Source organism: Lacerta agilis, chromosome 6 (genome assembly GCF_009819535.1).
Source record: "Lacerta agilis isolate rLacAgi1 chromosome 6, rLacAgi1.pri, whole genome shotgun sequence".
NCBI classification, from domain to species: Eukaryota; Metazoa; Chordata; class Lepidosauria; order Squamata; family Lacertidae; genus Lacerta; species Lacerta agilis.
The window spans coordinates 77550804-77568747 of NC_046317.1; the positions used below are offsets into that span (position 1 = coordinate 77550804).

At 44.0% G+C, this 17944-nt stretch overlaps 1 protein-coding gene across 2 annotated transcripts in view; it reads right to left on the bottom strand.

The window, feature by feature from the left end:
• Positions 1-17944, bottom strand: part of RIPOR3 (RIPOR family member 3) — a 109834-nt gene that overhangs the window by 38143 nt on the left and 53747 nt on the right. Inside the window, exons 1-6 of one of the 2 annotated variants that reach the window (XM_033153536.1) lie at positions 13459-13762; positions 10983-11129; positions 7923-8001; positions 6655-6678; positions 3063-3116; positions 589-738 (exon numbers count right to left, since the gene is read on the bottom strand). In XM_033153536.1, coding sequence (XP_033009427.1) covers positions 589-738; positions 3063-3116; positions 6655-6678; positions 7923-8001; positions 10983-11095 — 420 coding nt within the window. In that variant the 5' untranslated portion in view covers positions 11096-11129; positions 13459-13762. Of the gene's footprint in view, positions 1-588; positions 739-3062; positions 3117-6654; positions 6679-7922; positions 8002-10982; positions 11130-13458; positions 13763-17944 lie in introns of those variants that run through there. The other variant, XM_033153535.1, reaches the window with a different exon arrangement.

Genomic DNA, 17944 nt, shown 5'->3' on the forward strand with positions numbered 1-17944 from the left:
AATAAAATTCCTGGACCTTTTAAAAAAAAAAAAAGGAGGGGGAATCTTCTTCAGGTAAGCTTGCAACTCCTTTGTTATGGTTCCCCAGAAATGCTTCCTGTGTTTCATCTGCTTACTTGGAAAGGGGTCCCAAATTCAGGAAAGAGGAGATTCACACCACAGATTCAAATCTGTTTAATGGTAATTATGTCTCCCCCCTCCCCCCCCAGAACCCACTGCAGAGAGGGAGACTAGGGATCTCTGACACAATTCTTAGCCTGTTTACCAAAATACAGCTCCCACGATTCTGTGGGGAAGCCATGAAAATTAGACTGGCAGAAAAGAAAAATACATTACTACACCTTGATATTGTCCTCAGCTAAATTAATACTGATCACGTTGCAAACTCACCAGCATCAAGCCGATAAAGAGTGATGTAATTACAGATTTCAGAGCATCCTCATTAGGTGGCGCAGAATATAAATGTAATAATTGCTCTCCAGACAGATTTTACAAGGGTGACATTCAAGAACAGTCAATGTCAACATTTAAAAAAACAAAACAAAACTGTGGATTGTGAAGAACTGATAGATACAAAAGTAACTGTACCTCTGTGCATTCTTGAAGGTTTTTATAAAGTTCCACCAGGCTCTCTCTGGATGCTTTTGTGGAAGGGGACAAGGAAAAGGCATGTTTCATGTTTGAAGCACCATCCCGCAGTCTGCACTGGATGCTGTAAGCTTCATATAATTCATCTACCTTTTTTTTTAAAGAGGGGAGAAAGGTAAAAAGATTGCAATTCATTCCAGCAACAACAAATCCCATTGATTTCAATAATGCTTGACACCTTACAGTTATCATGCTTTTGAATGCAAAGAGTCCAAGACTCGGTTTCTGGTCTACCCAGATAAGGCTGTGAATGTTGCCTGCTTGAAACCCTACAGAACCACTGCCAGAGCTCATACATGGAAACACCGCAAGTAAAAACAAAACCAATTGTTTTATAAGAATGGGGATTTTCTTTAAAAGTTTACAATCCAAGGTGCTCCTTGAATTGCAGTGTTCAGCATGTGCTCTCTTCGACAAAACCAATGGGAGCTAAAAGTATTGTCTTTGACTTGACCATACTCGGCAAAATCAAGTAGGAAAAGTCAAGATCGGGTCTTGTTGAATAGTTGAGGCTGATGGGTGTCCAATAACAATTGCAGGGGTGAGTCACCCTTGATCCACTCCAGTGCTTCCCAAACTTGGGTTTCCAGCTGTTTTTGGATTACAACTCCCATCATCCCTAGCTAGCAGGACCAGTGGTCAGGGATGATGGGAATTGTAGTCCAAAAACAGCTGGAGACCAAAATTTGGGAAACACTGGTCTACTCCATCAGACAGTGTTACTAAGGTTTCAGGCAGAGACCCTACCCAAGGTCTTTAAAGCTGGAGTTGCCACCAATTGAACCTGAGGCATTATGAATGTTTTGCAACTGAGCTGGGACACTTCTGCAATCTAACTACCTGCTTTCTTGTGGCAGAAGAAATCTGCAAAGGCCTCGTCTCATGCTATTCATTGGGACAACACCAAAGTCCAAGGTTCACTCCATCTTGCCAGGCATATAGCAGCCTTCACCAAACTCCAATGTTTTGGGCCACAACTCCCATCAACCCTAGAAAGCACGCCAAGCTGGACAGGCAGGAGCCATAATCCAGAGACACCTGGATAACACCAGGTTGGTTGGCAAGGCAGATGTGGAGGACAGGACAATGTGGGAACCAGCCTTTGAGCCCACAAAAATCCTGGGAGGTTGGTTGACTGAAGAGAGGGCAATTTGCCTAAGGTAACCTGGCCTACTGTCCATATTCAAATCCAACTCAGGCACCCACAAACAAAGCCTGTTTTCAGAACTGTGGCAATAAGGAGGGATTAATCTGACATGTAACAGGATGCCATTCCCACTGTAAAATTTGAGTGCATATGGCAGTAATGAAAATGCTTATGCCAAAGAGGAAGAACTGTACCACTGTAATATGCAACCTTAAAGCACAGTTTGCTCTAATTTTAAGGCCAATAAAATCCATAAACCCTTAATGAAGGCATACTCCTCACTCAAGCCAACAAAAGCACCAATGGGTAATTCTGCACAAAATATTTTAAAATCCTTTATTTGGCTTTCTAAAGGGTAGTCAGACAAAGGGGGTCTGCTGAGCACCATTTAAACCTACCGGGTCCTGTCTCTAAGAGTTAAGGGCATTTGATTCCTCATGATGTCAGGCACAATCCTGCTCATGACACGCAACAATTCTTTGCATGACAGATAAACTTGGCATGATGCCATGCTGCTTTTGTGCCTCTTTACAAGAATATTTAGTCTTGGCACCACCGAGTGGAAGCCATCAAAGTGCTGCAAAGTGCAATGGCCAACAGAGTTATTGAAAGAGACCTTTTCTTCCTCAGATTACTTCACCAGAGTCAATGCAGCGAGTATATCCAAAAGACAACGAAATGTTTACATGAAATCAGAGCAAGTCAAACCCAGATCTTGACAGAAAAGGTTTCTGCTGTTAACTAAATAGTGGAGGATGGTATAGTTTTAACATTTATTCTTGGCTGAATATAATAGGACGGGAGCAATCTCTTGGTCTTGAATTAGACTAGTCCTCATGAACTAGTCACGAATCCAGCAAAATAGAGAGAGGAATATATATATTTCTGTGGTTTGGGAATCTCCTGGCACAAGAGCGATGGGCCGCCTTCTTTTAGCTGTCATGCAGCTAATAATGGCTTCTTCCTTCCCATCTCTCTGACCTCAAGCATTTTTGCTTTCTTCCAAATATGCTGGCAGGGCATACAAACTGGTTCTACAGGCTAAACCTGGGCTGCGCACAGTAATCACTCTGAATGGAGGCACCGCAAAAGGAAAAAAGAAAGGAAAAAAAATGTCTCCTCCTTTTGCAAAGAAAGCTATTGTGGCTTTAGAAAGCACCTAATGTGATTTCCCTTCAAACAGGCAAAAAGTTATTTGTTTTCTTCCTGCCCTACATTTGTTTATATCATGGCATTAACCTTGCAGACAGAGAATATAAGCCCTTACCTTGCTTATATGAAATTCCAGTTTCCTGATATACCTTTCAACAGAGCGGATTTGCTTTTGAGGGAGGGACAAAAAGACATGCAAGAGGTTATTTATACATCACCAAACACTGCACCGCTGGGAAAGAATTTAACTCGTTACTATGAGACATTGCCTGAACATGTGGTGTTGTTTTAAGAAGCCTACGATGAACCAGTATTGGCATACCGATGAGGACTAACTGCGTCCACATTTTCGGTCACTACCGCTGTCGTCTGTACCAAGCGAGGTTTATTTTTTATTTTTAAAAAATCTTTCTCACCTTTCCACCACATAGCTGATCGACTCAGCTTGACAACTAAAGCAATGCAGCTTAAAAACTGAAGCGCCTGAGAGAGATAGAAAAAGCTGCAGGTTGTTTCATTATTTGTAATTTATATGCCACCTTTGGAGGCAAAAAAGCGGTGGCGGCTGGTACCCATTGGGGTTGGTAGGGAGGGAGACCAGCAGGAAGAGGAGCCAGAATTCAAGACAGGCAAATCCTACCAATGCTGGTTTGGTTAGCAACATCCTCCGTCCCGAGTTCTCCAGGGGCAACACTGAGACTAAAGAGGAGAAAGAAGCAGAAAGCAAATGCTCCTTCCATGCCGCAGCCCCGGACTGGTTGTAAAAGACAGGGGAGCAGGGGGTGGCTAGTCTGGAGCTGGTAGGGTAGGGACCCATTCACTTCAATGGACTGGCTTCCACTGTGTAGAAGAAATGCAAGATTCTGAAATAATCAGAGAATCATAGAATTGTACAGATGACCACGAGGGTCTTCTAGTCCAACCCCCTGCAATGCAAGAATGTGTAGCTGTCCCACACGGGGATCAAACCTGCAAATTTGGCATTATCAGCAGCACACTCTAAGCAACTGAGTTATAAACAAAGTGAATGAAGCAGTAGCATCAGTGTTCGAAACACTCATTGTTCTAGGCGTATTTTGTGACAGGGGATTTCATTAACGCAAGCAGTTTCTGAGCTCTGGGTGCAGTACTGCACCTAAGATTTCAGATTAAAACTGCAGAGTGGAAGGAAAGGAGGACTTTTTCTGCCTCTCCACTTCCAGCTACTCCCTGGAGACTGGAGAAGAGACCCTCTTAAGAATATTAGGGGTGGGTGGGTAGGCAGGGGAACCAGGGGTCAGCAAACTTTTTCAGCAGGGGGCCGGTCCACTGTCCCTCAGACCTTGTGCGGGGCTGGACTATATTTTGAAGGGGAAAAAATGAACGAATTCCTATGCCCCACAAATAACCCAGAGGTGCATTTTAAATAAAAGGACACATTCTACTCATGTAAAAACACGCTGATTCCCAGACCGTCCGCGGGGCGGATTTAGAAGGCGATTGGGTCAGATGCGGCCCCCGGGCCTTAGTTTGCCTACCCATGGACTAAACCGTGGAAAAATGAACATAAGATTTTAGCTGCAGTTCATTCATTTTCAACTTTGTATTCTTATTTATTTATTTATTTATTTATTTTAATCTTTTTTATTTTTTGATACAAGCATCAACCACAAAAAACACAAACAATAAAAACCATAACAATAATAACACAGTTCGACAATTCAAATTTAAATACACTGATATACCTCTGTCTACACCTTTTTCCCCCCAACACTATTTCCCCACCTCTCTCGCCTCCCTCTACCTCCCACCTCTGTCCGCCTTATCACTTAAATATTCATTCCAGATTTCTTCATATTTATCCATTCTTAATTTGCGACGACATGCTATTCGTTCATATGTAGCTAATCTGTCCATATTATCAATCCATGTGCTCAATTGAATCTTTTTACGGCTTTTCCAATTCATCAAAACAAGTTTTTTTGCTTCTAATATAGCACGGTATATCCATTTTTTTTGACCCCCTGAAGTCTCCCACGTTTCCGGAATATAATTTAGAATTAAATTCAGTTCCCCTAAATGACAATTCCTTTTTATTACTCTTGCTATAAATATCCTCACCTCACACCAAAATGATCTTATCATCGGGCAATTAATCAACATATGTACTAAGTTTGCTATTTTACTCCCACATCTCCAGCTTTGTATTCTTTTTATTTTAAAAAAAGCACCTAGACATTTTGTTGCTGCACCCATAACCTAGGTTTAAGGCAGGGCCGTTTTACCCATAGAGGCAAGTGGTGCGGGGAACCACGGCACCACGTTCTGGAGGGCGCCAGGGAAGAGGCGGAGGCTGGACGCGGCTCCTCCTAGCATCAGCTCGCCACCCTCGTCTGCCTCCGCCATGCCGCACTGCACCCGGAGTCTCCTCCCTGCCGAAGGAGCCGCCGTCCAGCCCCTCCGGCAGCGCCGACCTCGCCCACCTCCACCATGCTGCACCGTGACTGGAGCCTGCTCCCTGCTGGAGGAGTCACCCTCCAGCCCTGCCGGCAGCACCGCGCCCGGAGCCTCCGTCCCGCTGGTAGAGCCACCCGGAGAGAAACGTGGGGGGCGCCGGAGGAATCCTTGCACCACGGCGCCAGATAAGCTTAAGACGGCCCTGGTTTAAGGTGCCATTTAGCTCCTAGCTTTCATATCTCAGTTTCTAACACTGAGTAGCATTGACAATTATTATAAGATGAAGCCTAACAGCTATAAAAGCTTAGCAAAGAAATACTTTGGGAAAGATGGATTTTTAAAGCCTGCTAAAAAAAATAATCCATAGCATATAGACATGCTCTCCCACAGTTTGACTTTACCCTCAATTGCACATTCTTCCATTGCTCTCCAGACAAGACGGATGCCAACAACAATCTAGGCATGCACACTGCACACCTCTGAGAGGAGAGAGCTCCACCGTCTGAGAGCCACCACAAAGAAGGCCCTGTCCGATAGGTTCCAGAAGTTGGTGTTGTGTATTGATTCAAGGGTTATAATATCTGTATTACTATTGTCTGTATTCACATGAGGGGAAAGTAACTGCCTTCCTGTTCCAGAAGGAACAGCTACTATTGGTTCATTCAAGTTGCTGCATTTGGATCCTCAGTCTTATTGGTTCCCACTAAAAGGCAGCTTTGTGAATGCTTGAGATTGTTCCCTCCAAAATGTATCCTTTCTAGCCAGTCTTTCTGTCCCTATAAATGTAGCATCCCTCTCCTCTGTTCCCCAGTCTTGTTTGTCCGAATAAAGAGTGTTACATGAAGAAGCTGTCTCCTGCCTGCTATGTCAGAGCTGAAATCACTTGCTGAATCACGATCCCCACATTACAACAGTTGGTACTTTAGATGCAGGCTTGTGTTTTTGCTCACACTCCAAGGAGCACCAACCAGAATCCCACACTCCCCAAGGCCCAGCCTCCATGCCACTAGAGTTCTCCCATGTTCATAAGCATTCAAGCAAATATTTGGGGGTAGTCAGGGAGAGTAAGGTCCGTCAATGGTTTTAAATATGGCTCTTTGACCTTGTGTTGCTTGCAGTGCACACATGCTCAGTCATCTTAAGCCAATTTTCATAATCATTAATAATATTTTTATGCTACTAAATATGCAAAAATCCATATGTAGCTTACATAAAACACAATAAACTTGATTTTAAAAAAGTAAAACAGAATCCATCAATACATTCCTTACCTTATCCAAATCATAGTAGAAAGCCTGAAACAGAAATGTGCTAAATTTTAGCATACAGATTACATCCACAATCATGCATTGCCCAAGTGCAGTGCTAGAAAAGGGTTATATTCAGTGGGGGGGGGGGGTTAGGGGGGGAGATGCTGGCACTCACCATGAGGTTGTTGCAGTAAATGCCACACTTTTAACATTTTGGGGAGGGTAGTTGTTGCTGGTACAAAGCTTTGAGTACCCCCAGTAAAAAAGTTATGGTTTTATTGTTTCAATATATTGTTTTTATGTAGAAGTCTGCTCCTCCTCCTTGTATTCCAGAGTTCTCAGCAATCTTAATTGCAAGGGTGTGTTTGTGCTTTTAATATTAGCTGTGTGGTCCAGGTGGGCTTGAATGAAAGCTTTCACCACCACAGCAGTGAGAAACCTCTGGCCTCCATCCCAAGAGCCACATGGTCTGGAAAATGTCCACAAAGAACCCAGTTTTTGCAGCCTGTCTGAGCTCAGCAGTTCCTTTGCAGGGAGCAGGGAGAAGTTTTTCTGTCCAAAGCGCTGTCCTACTTTTTTTTAAAGGCAGGTTTGTTGCAGCTCCATAAGCTATTTTTACTAGTAAGGTAAAGGGAACCCTGACAGTTAAGTCCAGTCACGAACGACTCTGGGGTTGCGGCGCTCATCTCGCTTTACAGGCTGAGGGAGCCCGCATTTGTCCTCTCCGCAGACAGTTCTTCCGGGTCATGTGGCCAGCATGACTAAGCCGCTTCTGGCGCAACAGAACACTGACACCAGAGTAGCGCACGGAAACGCCATTTACCTTCCCGCCAGAGTGGTACCTATTTATCTACTTGTACTTTGACGTGCTTTCGAACTGCTAGGTTGGCAGGAGCTGGGACCGAGCAACGGAAGCTCACCCTGTCGCGGGGATTCAAACCACCAACCTTCCGATCAGCAAGCCCAAGGCTCTGTGGTTTAGACCACAGCGCCAGCAGGAGATAAAAGGACTGGGCTCAGCAGAAATATATTTTGTCCTTCCTATGATTTAGGACTAAATTGGAGGGGGGCAACAGAAGATCCTTTCTGTTTAGATGTTGGTTTGGCCCGGTCATGTATAAAGCATGAAGTTAAGGCTCGATGTTTGGAACAAATGGTGCATACAGCTCTGAGCCACCACAGATGCCAAGACCGAGTCCTATAAAAATATGGCAGGCCACAGGTTCCCTACTCTTCGTTTACAGTGTCTACCAGCAAATTATTGAAGTTAGAAAGAGAGAACAACTTACCAGCCTGGAGTTTCTTCTTGTATCTTTGTGGCATTCGGAGAGGTAATCCAGCTCGGCCTGATGCATTTGCAGATATTCACTACAGGAAGAGAAGAATCAGATGTGATTATTAAGAACTTTGTATAACTCAGAGGGGAATGTTTTAGGGAAGTGGGAGATATGCAGGACAGTACTGGGCATTGGAATGTTACGTCTTCACACATATGTACATACTAGCCCCCAAGAGATGCAGCACATAGCAAAACATTAGAATCAGCTTAGAACAGATGTTTATAGATTCACCATCATCATCATCATCATAAACAACTAAACTTAAAAAAAAGATCTTCAACCAGCTGTATTGCAACATTTTCAGCTTTTAATTAGAAATGCCAATAATCCTGGAATGAAGTGTTCTAATTTAATTGGCTAGCCTGAAGTAGGAACCCTATCAAAGAAAAGGAGGAAAGTACCCAGCCTCTGCTTAATTACTCTCCTCATTCTCCGATTCCAGCACATCTTCAAAGGAGGTTGATTGGCTTTAACAGGTATTAATCACCTGATATCATGATGACATCCAGGTGATTGACAGGTGGGTAGTCTGGCCCACCTGTAAAAGTAGGCCTGGGAAGGATGGGGGGGGATCCATATCCACTTCACCCACCACTGGAAAGATCCAGTTCCCCAACCTTGCTCTACGATAATCTATCTATCGTTAACTCGGAAGCCTCTTTATTACTTCATTCACTTGCCAAAGCAAGGAGGGCTCCCTGGCACTCAACAGATGTTGTCACTGCAACGCTGAAGAAAGCCCTAGAACTTCACTCTCCCATTTTACCCCTCTTCTGCACCACTGCTCCCTGCTATTTTGGAGAGTCCATGGAAATCAAGGGAATGAAATGGAGAATGCCTGTTGCCACTGAACACTTACCCTTCAGGGTTCTGGCCTCTAACTCCTGCTTGGTCCAGTGGGACACATACACACCCCGAAACACACAAAAAGTAGAAGTAATAGTTACAGACTCAAAGAACCATGTTAGCTCCCAGGAGGTAAAAACCTCCTAGGCTCACATTCCTCTAACTTTGTGAGTTAATTCAGACCAGACATGAATAACTCAATTTTCTCCTCTTGTATTTAAAAAAGGATGCAGTCAGTACTTCTTTACAAGATGCAGAACCTAAACAGGTCAATGTGTTTATGTTAAGTAGCCTGCGCCTTTTCCAAGTTACTTTTGGGGGTATTTCCCCCCCTCTAACCATTGCAAAGACAGTCCCACCCATCCACCCGAGACACATTGTTCCTCCAGAATCCAGCCATTTGATCATCTGCCAGTTAACACAAGAACAGTGGTCTCCAAAGCTACTTTAAATATTTCTGCACTCCAACCTCTAAAACGCAGCAGCGTAGTAAACTTACTCTTGCTTGCTCTTATTTCATAAATTCCCAAGCCAAGCAAAGATAACACAAAACAAGTAGCTACCTGCATCAAATAAAATTTATTAACCAAGAAAGCCATTCAGGAGCGGTGTCAACGTTTGTCAAATTAAAAGTATAAGGCATGGATCAGGGCAGCGCTACCTTTTATTATAGCACAACAATCATTTCCCTCAATGGATATTGGTGGCAAGAAGTTGGTAGAGCATGAGGTTCTTAATCTCAGGGTTGTGAGTTCAAGCCCCACGTTGGACAAAAGATTCCTGCATTGCAGGGGGTTGAATTAGAAGACCCTCGTGGTCCTTTCCAACTCTAAAATTCTATGGTTCTAACTTGTTGACTACTATACTATCTGTTGGCCATTCTCCACATGGCTGAGTAATGGCCATGTGTACATTTTCTTGGTTCCACTGAACTCCCCAAGGCTCTCTCTTTCCAGTAAGATGAGATTATTGCAAAAGGCTGTAAGTGGGACTGCTTTGAAACTGTTTAGAAACTGCAGCTGGTGCAGAATCCTGACCACTGGCCAGAGCAAGACAGTCTGACCACATAGCAGCCATCTTGGCATGACTGCACTGGCTGCAAATTAGTTTCCAGGCCCAGTTCAAAATCTTGGATTTGATCTATAAAGTCTTCCACAAGACCAACTGTACAAGTCTATGAATCTATTGTATGACCATCTCTCCCCTCATGGATCAAACTGGACCTTGCATTTGTCATCTGAGGCTTTTCTCCCTGAGACAGGTATTGAGGATGACAGCATAAGAACAGGCCTTCTCAGTGGTGCCTCCCCATTTCAGAATGCTCTGCCTAGGGAGACATGGCTGGCACCATCACTATCTGTTTTTAGGTGCCATTTTTATTCACCCAGGCTTTTGGACCCTAATTTGAAGGGTAAATTATGCTTGCGTCCTCTTCTGCTGATGACCCTTTTTGTTGGGTGGGCTGAGCTATATCTGCCCTTCTATAAATGTAACCAAGGAGTATTTTAGGCTGCTTTTTACTTGCTTTTAATGTTTCTGCAAGTCTCTTTGAGTTACATTTGTGGAAAATATGACTAATAAATACAACAAACAACAAACAACAACCTCCTCAAACTTTGTCTCTCTTGCTGACCAGGCCAACTGCAAACAGTTACTCTTCAGACCCATGCATAATGTGATTAGCAGCTAGCATCCACCAGCCATGAATGTCCATTTAAGCAGACACGTTCAAACAATACTGTTTGAGGAACCATCTTCAGCTATTGCAGAAGTACCAAGAAAAGGCATCTCTCCCTGCAGGGCCCTGGAGCACAGGGTGAGTTGTTTCCTTATGCTATATACAACACTTTGCAGCTGATGAATAAATGCTAACACAGAAAAGACAGTGAATAAATCCAACACCCTTTTAGAATGTGGCTGGGGTGGTGGTTATTGGGTAATTGCTTTTGGCTTGATTTTATATGTTGTGGTCTTGTTGTGAACCGCCCTGAGACCTCCAGGTATAGGATGGTGTATAAGTTGAATAAATAATAATGATGATGATTAATAAATGCACTTAGCAGCAGCTGAGTAAATGCTAACACAGAGAAGACATAGCAAATTCCAACATACTAGTGTGATAAAAGGAATGGGCTGGGGCAGGGAGAGAAGAGAAAGCCTTACTGGAGTCCTTTCTTCAAAGCTTCAAAAACTTTCTTCACTTGTTGTGGCTTGGGATCCCAGATGACCATCTCTTTCTGCAGAGAGGGATAGGTCTTGGCAGATTTCACTGACATTTTGGACCTCGTAGAACCTTTGCTGAGAGACTTCCTGCAGAAAGGGCAAGAGAGAGAGAGAGAGAGAGGAGACCACAATGAATTTAAACAAGAACACAAATAGTTTGGCTTCACTGCAAATGATGAGGATGTAAGATTATAAAGACGAGCCCAATTCCAAAACCTAATTCTCTGCATGTTAACTCAAAAATTAAATACTACTGTGTTTAATTAGTCAAAGTGTGTTCTGGTTAGGAAGGGAACAGTGCTACCTTAACAAACACATCTTCCAAAACCAGCACAGGGGAGAATCACGTGCTGCCCATTGATTGCTTTTTACAAATACCCTCATGATACTCCTGTACCTCTGGAACATTTAAACCTTCCTATCCTTGCCAGCTCTCCCCCAGAATTTTATTTATTTATTTATTTGATAGAATTTTACACCATCCCTCCACAAATGTTTCCTAGCTGGCTTACAATAAGACCTACTGAAAGACAAAGCAGGAGTGAGAAGCAAGCAAGCAAGCAAGCATTAAACTAAAAGAAAAAATGAAAAGGAAAAGCCTGAGCTGTTTTTATTTCATTTAGCCATTTAAGAATTGCCAAAGAGAGAATGATTCATTCATTTTATTTTATTTTTTAAAAAGACAAAGGGTGTATCCAATATTAGCCCTACTTAGAGTAGACCCATTCAAATTCATGGGCATGGCTAACTTACACCCAAGGGGTAGAGTTCAACGTCACGCTATGACGAATGTTCCATCTTTGCAAACTTTACAGCAGGCATGTCCAACAGGTAGATCGTGATCTACTGGTAGATCACTGGATGTCTGTGGTAGATCACCAGTAGATCAGTGGCTCCCCCCAAAGAAACTAAAAAACTTTCGCTCCCCTAAAAAAAACTCAACATCTTTGCCCTGCACCCCTAAAATGACCTGAACCACCAAAAACAGGGCTTTCCTTCCTAAAAAAAAGCTCAATGTCACTTTCCTGCTCCCTAAAGAAGCTCAACAACTTTTATGTGAACCCCCAAAACAGTGCTTTCTTTCCTAAAAAAAGCTCAACAACTTTGACCTGAACACCCCAAAAGGGGGTAGATCACTGCCAGTTTTTAACTCTGTGAGTAGATCGCAGTCTCTTGGAAGTTGGCCACCCCTGCTTTACAGCTCACCAAATGGAACAATCACCCAGTCTCTTTCTCTCCCTGCCACCCAGTATGCAGGTCTGGGGTTCACCAACCCATACTCCTAGCCAATTTTGGGGGGCATGGGAAAGAGGAGGGGGGAAGCCCTGTCGAGCAAGCCAAAATCTCCATATTTATTTATATACTTGCATCAGAATGGCTTCCAAACAGTTTGCAAGTGTAAAACTAATTATAAGAGAATCCACACATAACCAAAATACATATATAATAAAAAGCACCCATAATTAAAATGGACACTGGAACAAACTCATTGAAACAGGGTAGCCACTAGATCTGGAGGTTCAAATCAAGAGAATGCTTGCCTAAACATGTTGCTGGACTTCCATTGCACAATACCACCAACCATTGGCTATGCTGGCTGGTGATGAAGTCCCATCAACATCTGAAGGGCCACAGGTAAGACACAAGCACCCTCAATCCATGTATTAAGCAGTGCCATTTGGTCTGTACCCTAACCAACAGCCACCTGGGGAGAATACACTAACCATTTCTGCCCAGAAGGAAGTCCTACTGAATTCAATGGGGTTTATTCCCAAGTAGGTGGGGATAGGATTGCAGCCTAACCAACTCTGGCATTTCATGGCTCGGGGTAGGCTTGGGAGTTGCGGGCAGGCGGTGTGCCAAATGCCACCCCCCTCAGTGAGGGCACCCAGGGCTGCTCGCCCCCACCCTACCCCACCCCACCCCACCCCCTTCCTACGTCCCTGAGCAGACCCAATGAAATTAACAAACCTAAGTTAGTTGTGTCCTTAGCTTCAATGGGGCAACTCTGAGTAGGACCAGCATTGACTACCACTCAGAAGAATTAGGTTGCACACTATTTGTCTAGAGAGAAATTCAAAGAAAGAAAGAAAGAAAGAAAGAAAGAAAGAAAGAAAGAAAGAAAGAAAGAAAGAAAGAAAGAAAGAAAGAAAGAAAGAAAAAGTCCCTATCATTCTCTCTACTTAAACACTGAGTCATCTTACCTCTCTGTAAGATAAAGAAAACTAAATCTTTAAACCTCTGCCCTCCTTGCTAAACCAACGTATTTTTTGTTCCTCCTTTGGAACACAGGACAGAACAAGTTGCATTAATTTAAGAGTCCCACTTGGAACAAAAAAACTCAGTATCTTTTACAGCATAATACTATGTAGCTGTGTAAATACAAAGAACCACTGAACCACTGAGCATTGCTCACCTATCCAAGTAAAGGCAATCCAGGGAATCTCTGTTGAAGGTGGTCTTTTTTCTGACAGATTCCTGGCTAGTTTCTCCCTCTCTTGGAATACATGATGATTTGTACCTGACTTTTACTAACTCCCTTGTCCTTTAATCATTTATTTACTTTGCATAAAGTCAAGCTCAGTAAATTCTTGCCTCCTTTAACATCATCCATTCTCTCCTTGCAATCAACTGGATTTCCACCCCACCTGCTAATAAACAAACAAACAAAGGCTGCAGCAGACACACCTGGCTAGTTCTATCAGCTGTTGTGAGAATGGTGTCTTGGAGCTCAATCCTACCCATGCTTACTCAGAAGCAAGACCCACCATTTTCCAAGAAAGTGCATTTAACATTGCAGCCTCAGGGCTCTTTCCAATGTCTGCTAGTGCAGGAACTCTTGCATTAGGTTAGTGGGTGGGCGAGTTTTAGTGTTGTGCAACGGAGAGATCCAGTGCAACAGCTGCACTAGGGGAAACTCATTGTGTAAGCAATTACACAATCCATCGGGCAACGAAGTTATGGGGCAACTGCTTGTGCCCTTCTCTTATGCAGCAGCATTCTGCTGGTGCAAAATTTTTTGCCAGCAGCAACAAATATGCCACTTAGTGACTTTAATTTAGCACTAAGTCGGATAAAACCCTCTGTTATACGCAGCAATTGATGTGTACCTAGAATTTGCCCTCTCTAGGAATGAATGAAGGTTATCTGACGAGAGGAAGAATGTGATCCTATTAAAGCTTCCAGTCACTTAAGAATCTCAGTGATGTATGCTTAGATCATACTGCAGTTCTCTGCCAAGATCAGAGTAATGTCCATTGAACTCAGTGTGATTGTCTACTAAGTAAATATGCAGAGTCTGGACCCGCACAGTTCTAACCTCAGAAGACTGCTTTTGGCATAATCAGAAATGTTTGGGGGGCAGCCAGCCGATCCTTCGTTGTTTTGCATAACTATGTGGCAAAGCAAGGATCAGAAGTGGCTATGAGCTGACTCAACTGGCCTTAGTTTATACCTGCTGAAGTTCCTTCTTCTAAAGCAGTATTTCCCAAACTTGGGTCTCCAGCTGTTTTTGGACTACAACTCCCATCATCTCTGACCGCTGGCCCATCAAACTAAGGATTATGGGAGTTGTAGTCCAAAAAAACCACCCACAGCTGGAAACACTGTTCTAAAGGTTTGGGAGTCCTTTTTGGACCTGGCCACCCTGCATTGGAAACAACTCTCTAATCCAGCATTTGACTTTAATGCAAACTATGAAGCTGAGTTCACACTATGGGTGGAAAGCTCATGGCACTGGGTGCTCCGTCTGTCTTTAACCTTATTATCAGAGCAGCAAATATCAACTTATTTATTATCTACCACCTGCCATGGAACCCAAAGTTCTAAAGCAGTCACAGATCCAGTCACTGACCACACCCCAACCTGCTTAGCTTATGGGCCCTGGGACCTATTATCCTGACCTAGCAAAGATGATTCCTTATCAAAACACTCATCCAGGTGCGTTCTCCTTTGATTTTCAACTTAAGCTGAAACAAGGACAATTAAATGCAATAGAAGGGGGGATTCTTCCAAAAATTATTGTGGTCAGGACCCAATGCACTTCTTAAGAATGACCGCTCCCTGCATCAAACGGGGTGCGCATTTTGCGTGGTCGCGAGTAGCCTCCTGTGATCACGGTGCAGCTCCTGGCAGTTGGGTCTGGCACCACCTTCCCAGGTTGGATACCTGTGATCTCCACCCACTCAAGCAGCCGGCCAATCCCGGCTGGGGAGGTGTTGCAGGGGGGGGGATTGGCCAAGTAGAAGGAGGGATTAGTCAGTACACACAATAGGAGTTGAGTCATACCTGGGAAGCAGCCATTGGGTTCAGAGCTTCCCCACCCACCACTCCCTCATTTAACGTTTACTCTGCAGGTTAACCATTTTATTTCTACAGCCACACAGGCACGCAGGCGCTGCTATGTCAAGGTCGCTGTTGAAGGGCCAGAAAGGACTTTCCCTGCATTGGCAGGTTTCGCCTTTCCCGTAGCAATTCGTCACAACTTTGGCGGTTGCAGGCCTTGGGCGTGCTCTTGAGAGGAGGGGAGCCCTACTAAGGCTCTCCCCCGGGTTTGTGGACTCCCTTCTGGGGTTGAACCTAATTTTTATAACAGGCGGAATCCTTTAGTCATCTACAAAATGGGGGTGGTGGTGACCCCCGCCCCCATTGCAGTGGCAATAACAGGGTTCCTGTTAAAGGGGTCTCAGGGGGAGGCATTGCCCATATGCCCAGAGGTCGTCATTGCCCTCCCCCTCCAGCGGCGGCGAACGGGGGTGGGCGGGCTATCTGCTTGAACATATGTTCTCCAGAGCTAGCCCACTCCCCACTCATGCTGGATAACCCTGATATTACCCAGAACCCCAGCTGGGGAGCTGGGAAGGATAAACGCCCAATGCCTAAGCCAAGGTCTCCCTACATCTGAATATTAATAAAGTTGTGGCCAATTTAATCCCAAAGAACATTGTCACGTGTCGTTATTTCCCTCAGGGGCTGCCCGGGGTTTGGGGGGGACTCCGCCTGGCCACGCGATGTTGATGTCAATTGGCTTCAGTGCCTTTTAAGACAGCGTTGGATCGTGGCCTGTATTTCTTGCAATGTTCAAGCTCCAAACTCATCATAGTTTGAGAGTCTGGCCATAAACATTGCCTACAAGTGGTGCAGAAATCATAAATAACAGCAGCATCTGTTTTCTGGAAGTCCTGGAGCCTACTCGTAGTGCTAGCTAAAATGGGACTTCGGTTTTGCAATCTCTCCACCACCCTGCAAAAGCACATAAAGACCTGATTGTTGTTGCTTTTAAAAATGCTTTACAACTGGATAGTAACTGGATAGCCTTCGGGGAAATGTAAACGCGCTTCTTTGGAGCATTCTTACTCTGCTGGAGGTGCTCTGGTCCTGGAAACAGCTGTCCGACTCCTTTCCCTGCAAGAACTCCCACTATGTGCTGCAGTCTCAAGTCTGTTTGTTCAATTGACTGCTTGGTTTTCTTCCTCCCCCCCCCCCAAAAAAAATCCCCACCTTTTGAAGTTTAGACAACCAGCACAACGCAGAAAGGACTTGCTGGAGCTTGATATTGTTCAGGTTTACTGTATAATGGAAGTGGAAATCCATGTACATTCATGGATGCATTTTGGGGTGAGTGTACTAATAAACCTAAGAGTCTGTCACCTTCTCCCAAACGAATCTGCCAGATTGGTGAGATCATCTTCAGAGGCCCTAGCAAACGGTAGCCAACACTCTATATGTTGTTGGGACTCACCACAGCCGTCATGGCCAATGGTTAGAGATTATGGGAGCTGATGTCCAAAAATATCTGGAAGGCACCATGCTGTCCATATCCTCCCATCATCCAAAACCAGAGGTTATGAAACCCCTTCTCAAGGAAGATTACTTTATTTTCTGTTTAGTGCTACATGAATACTTAGATTTGCCCAAGCCTTTTAGTTATATGTCTATCCTAGGCGAGGTTGTTAACTCAGTTTTCACCGTGTTTGCTTTCACTATATTCATATGATGATGATGATTGATTGATTATACACCTGAAGAAGAAGAAGAAGAGGAGGAGGAGGAGGAGGAGGAGGAGGAGGAGGAGGAGGAGGAGGAGGAGGAGTTTGGATTTGATATCCCGCTTTATCACTACCGGAAGGAGTCTCAAAGCGACTCACATTCTCCTTTCCCTTCCTCCCCCACAACAAACACCCTGTGAGGTGAGTGGGGCTGAGAGACTTCAAAGAAGTGTGACTAGCCCAAGGTCACCCAGCAGCTGCATGTGGAGGAGCGGAGACGCGAACCCGGTTCCCCAGATTATGAGACTACCGCTCTTAACCACTACACCACACTGGCTTTCAGGCACCAGGCAAAAACGTTCCTTTTTAACCAGGCCTTTAGTTGATTTGATTGACATCCTATGCCCTTTTAAAATGTGGTTCTTTGGGGGGAGGAGAGTGTTATTGGGTTGCTGTTTTTATTTTGATTATATATATATTGTGGTTTTATATTTTGATTTTGTTCTGTGAACCGCCCTGAGACCTCCGGGTATAGGGTGGTATATAAATTCAATATATAATAATAAAGAATTAATAAATAATAATAATAATAATTTTAATTCGTATACCACCCCTCATATGCAGATCTCGGGGCAGTTCACGACATAAAATGGCAATATAAAAACCACAAAATAAGTAGTAAGAATAAGGGCAACAACAAGCATTTAAATATTTAAAAGGCACTTGGTGTCAATGTTGTAAGCCGCTCTGAGAGTCATGGCCGGAGAGCAGCTGAAAAATATTTTAAACCAATTAAAATAGTACCTTCTTTGTGTTCGAACCCCTTCGCTCTCCCTCACATGCATCCATGCCTCCTCCACATATATTCAAGTACATGAGTGTCGGATGCAACACTCTAGCACAACATTCAAGGAC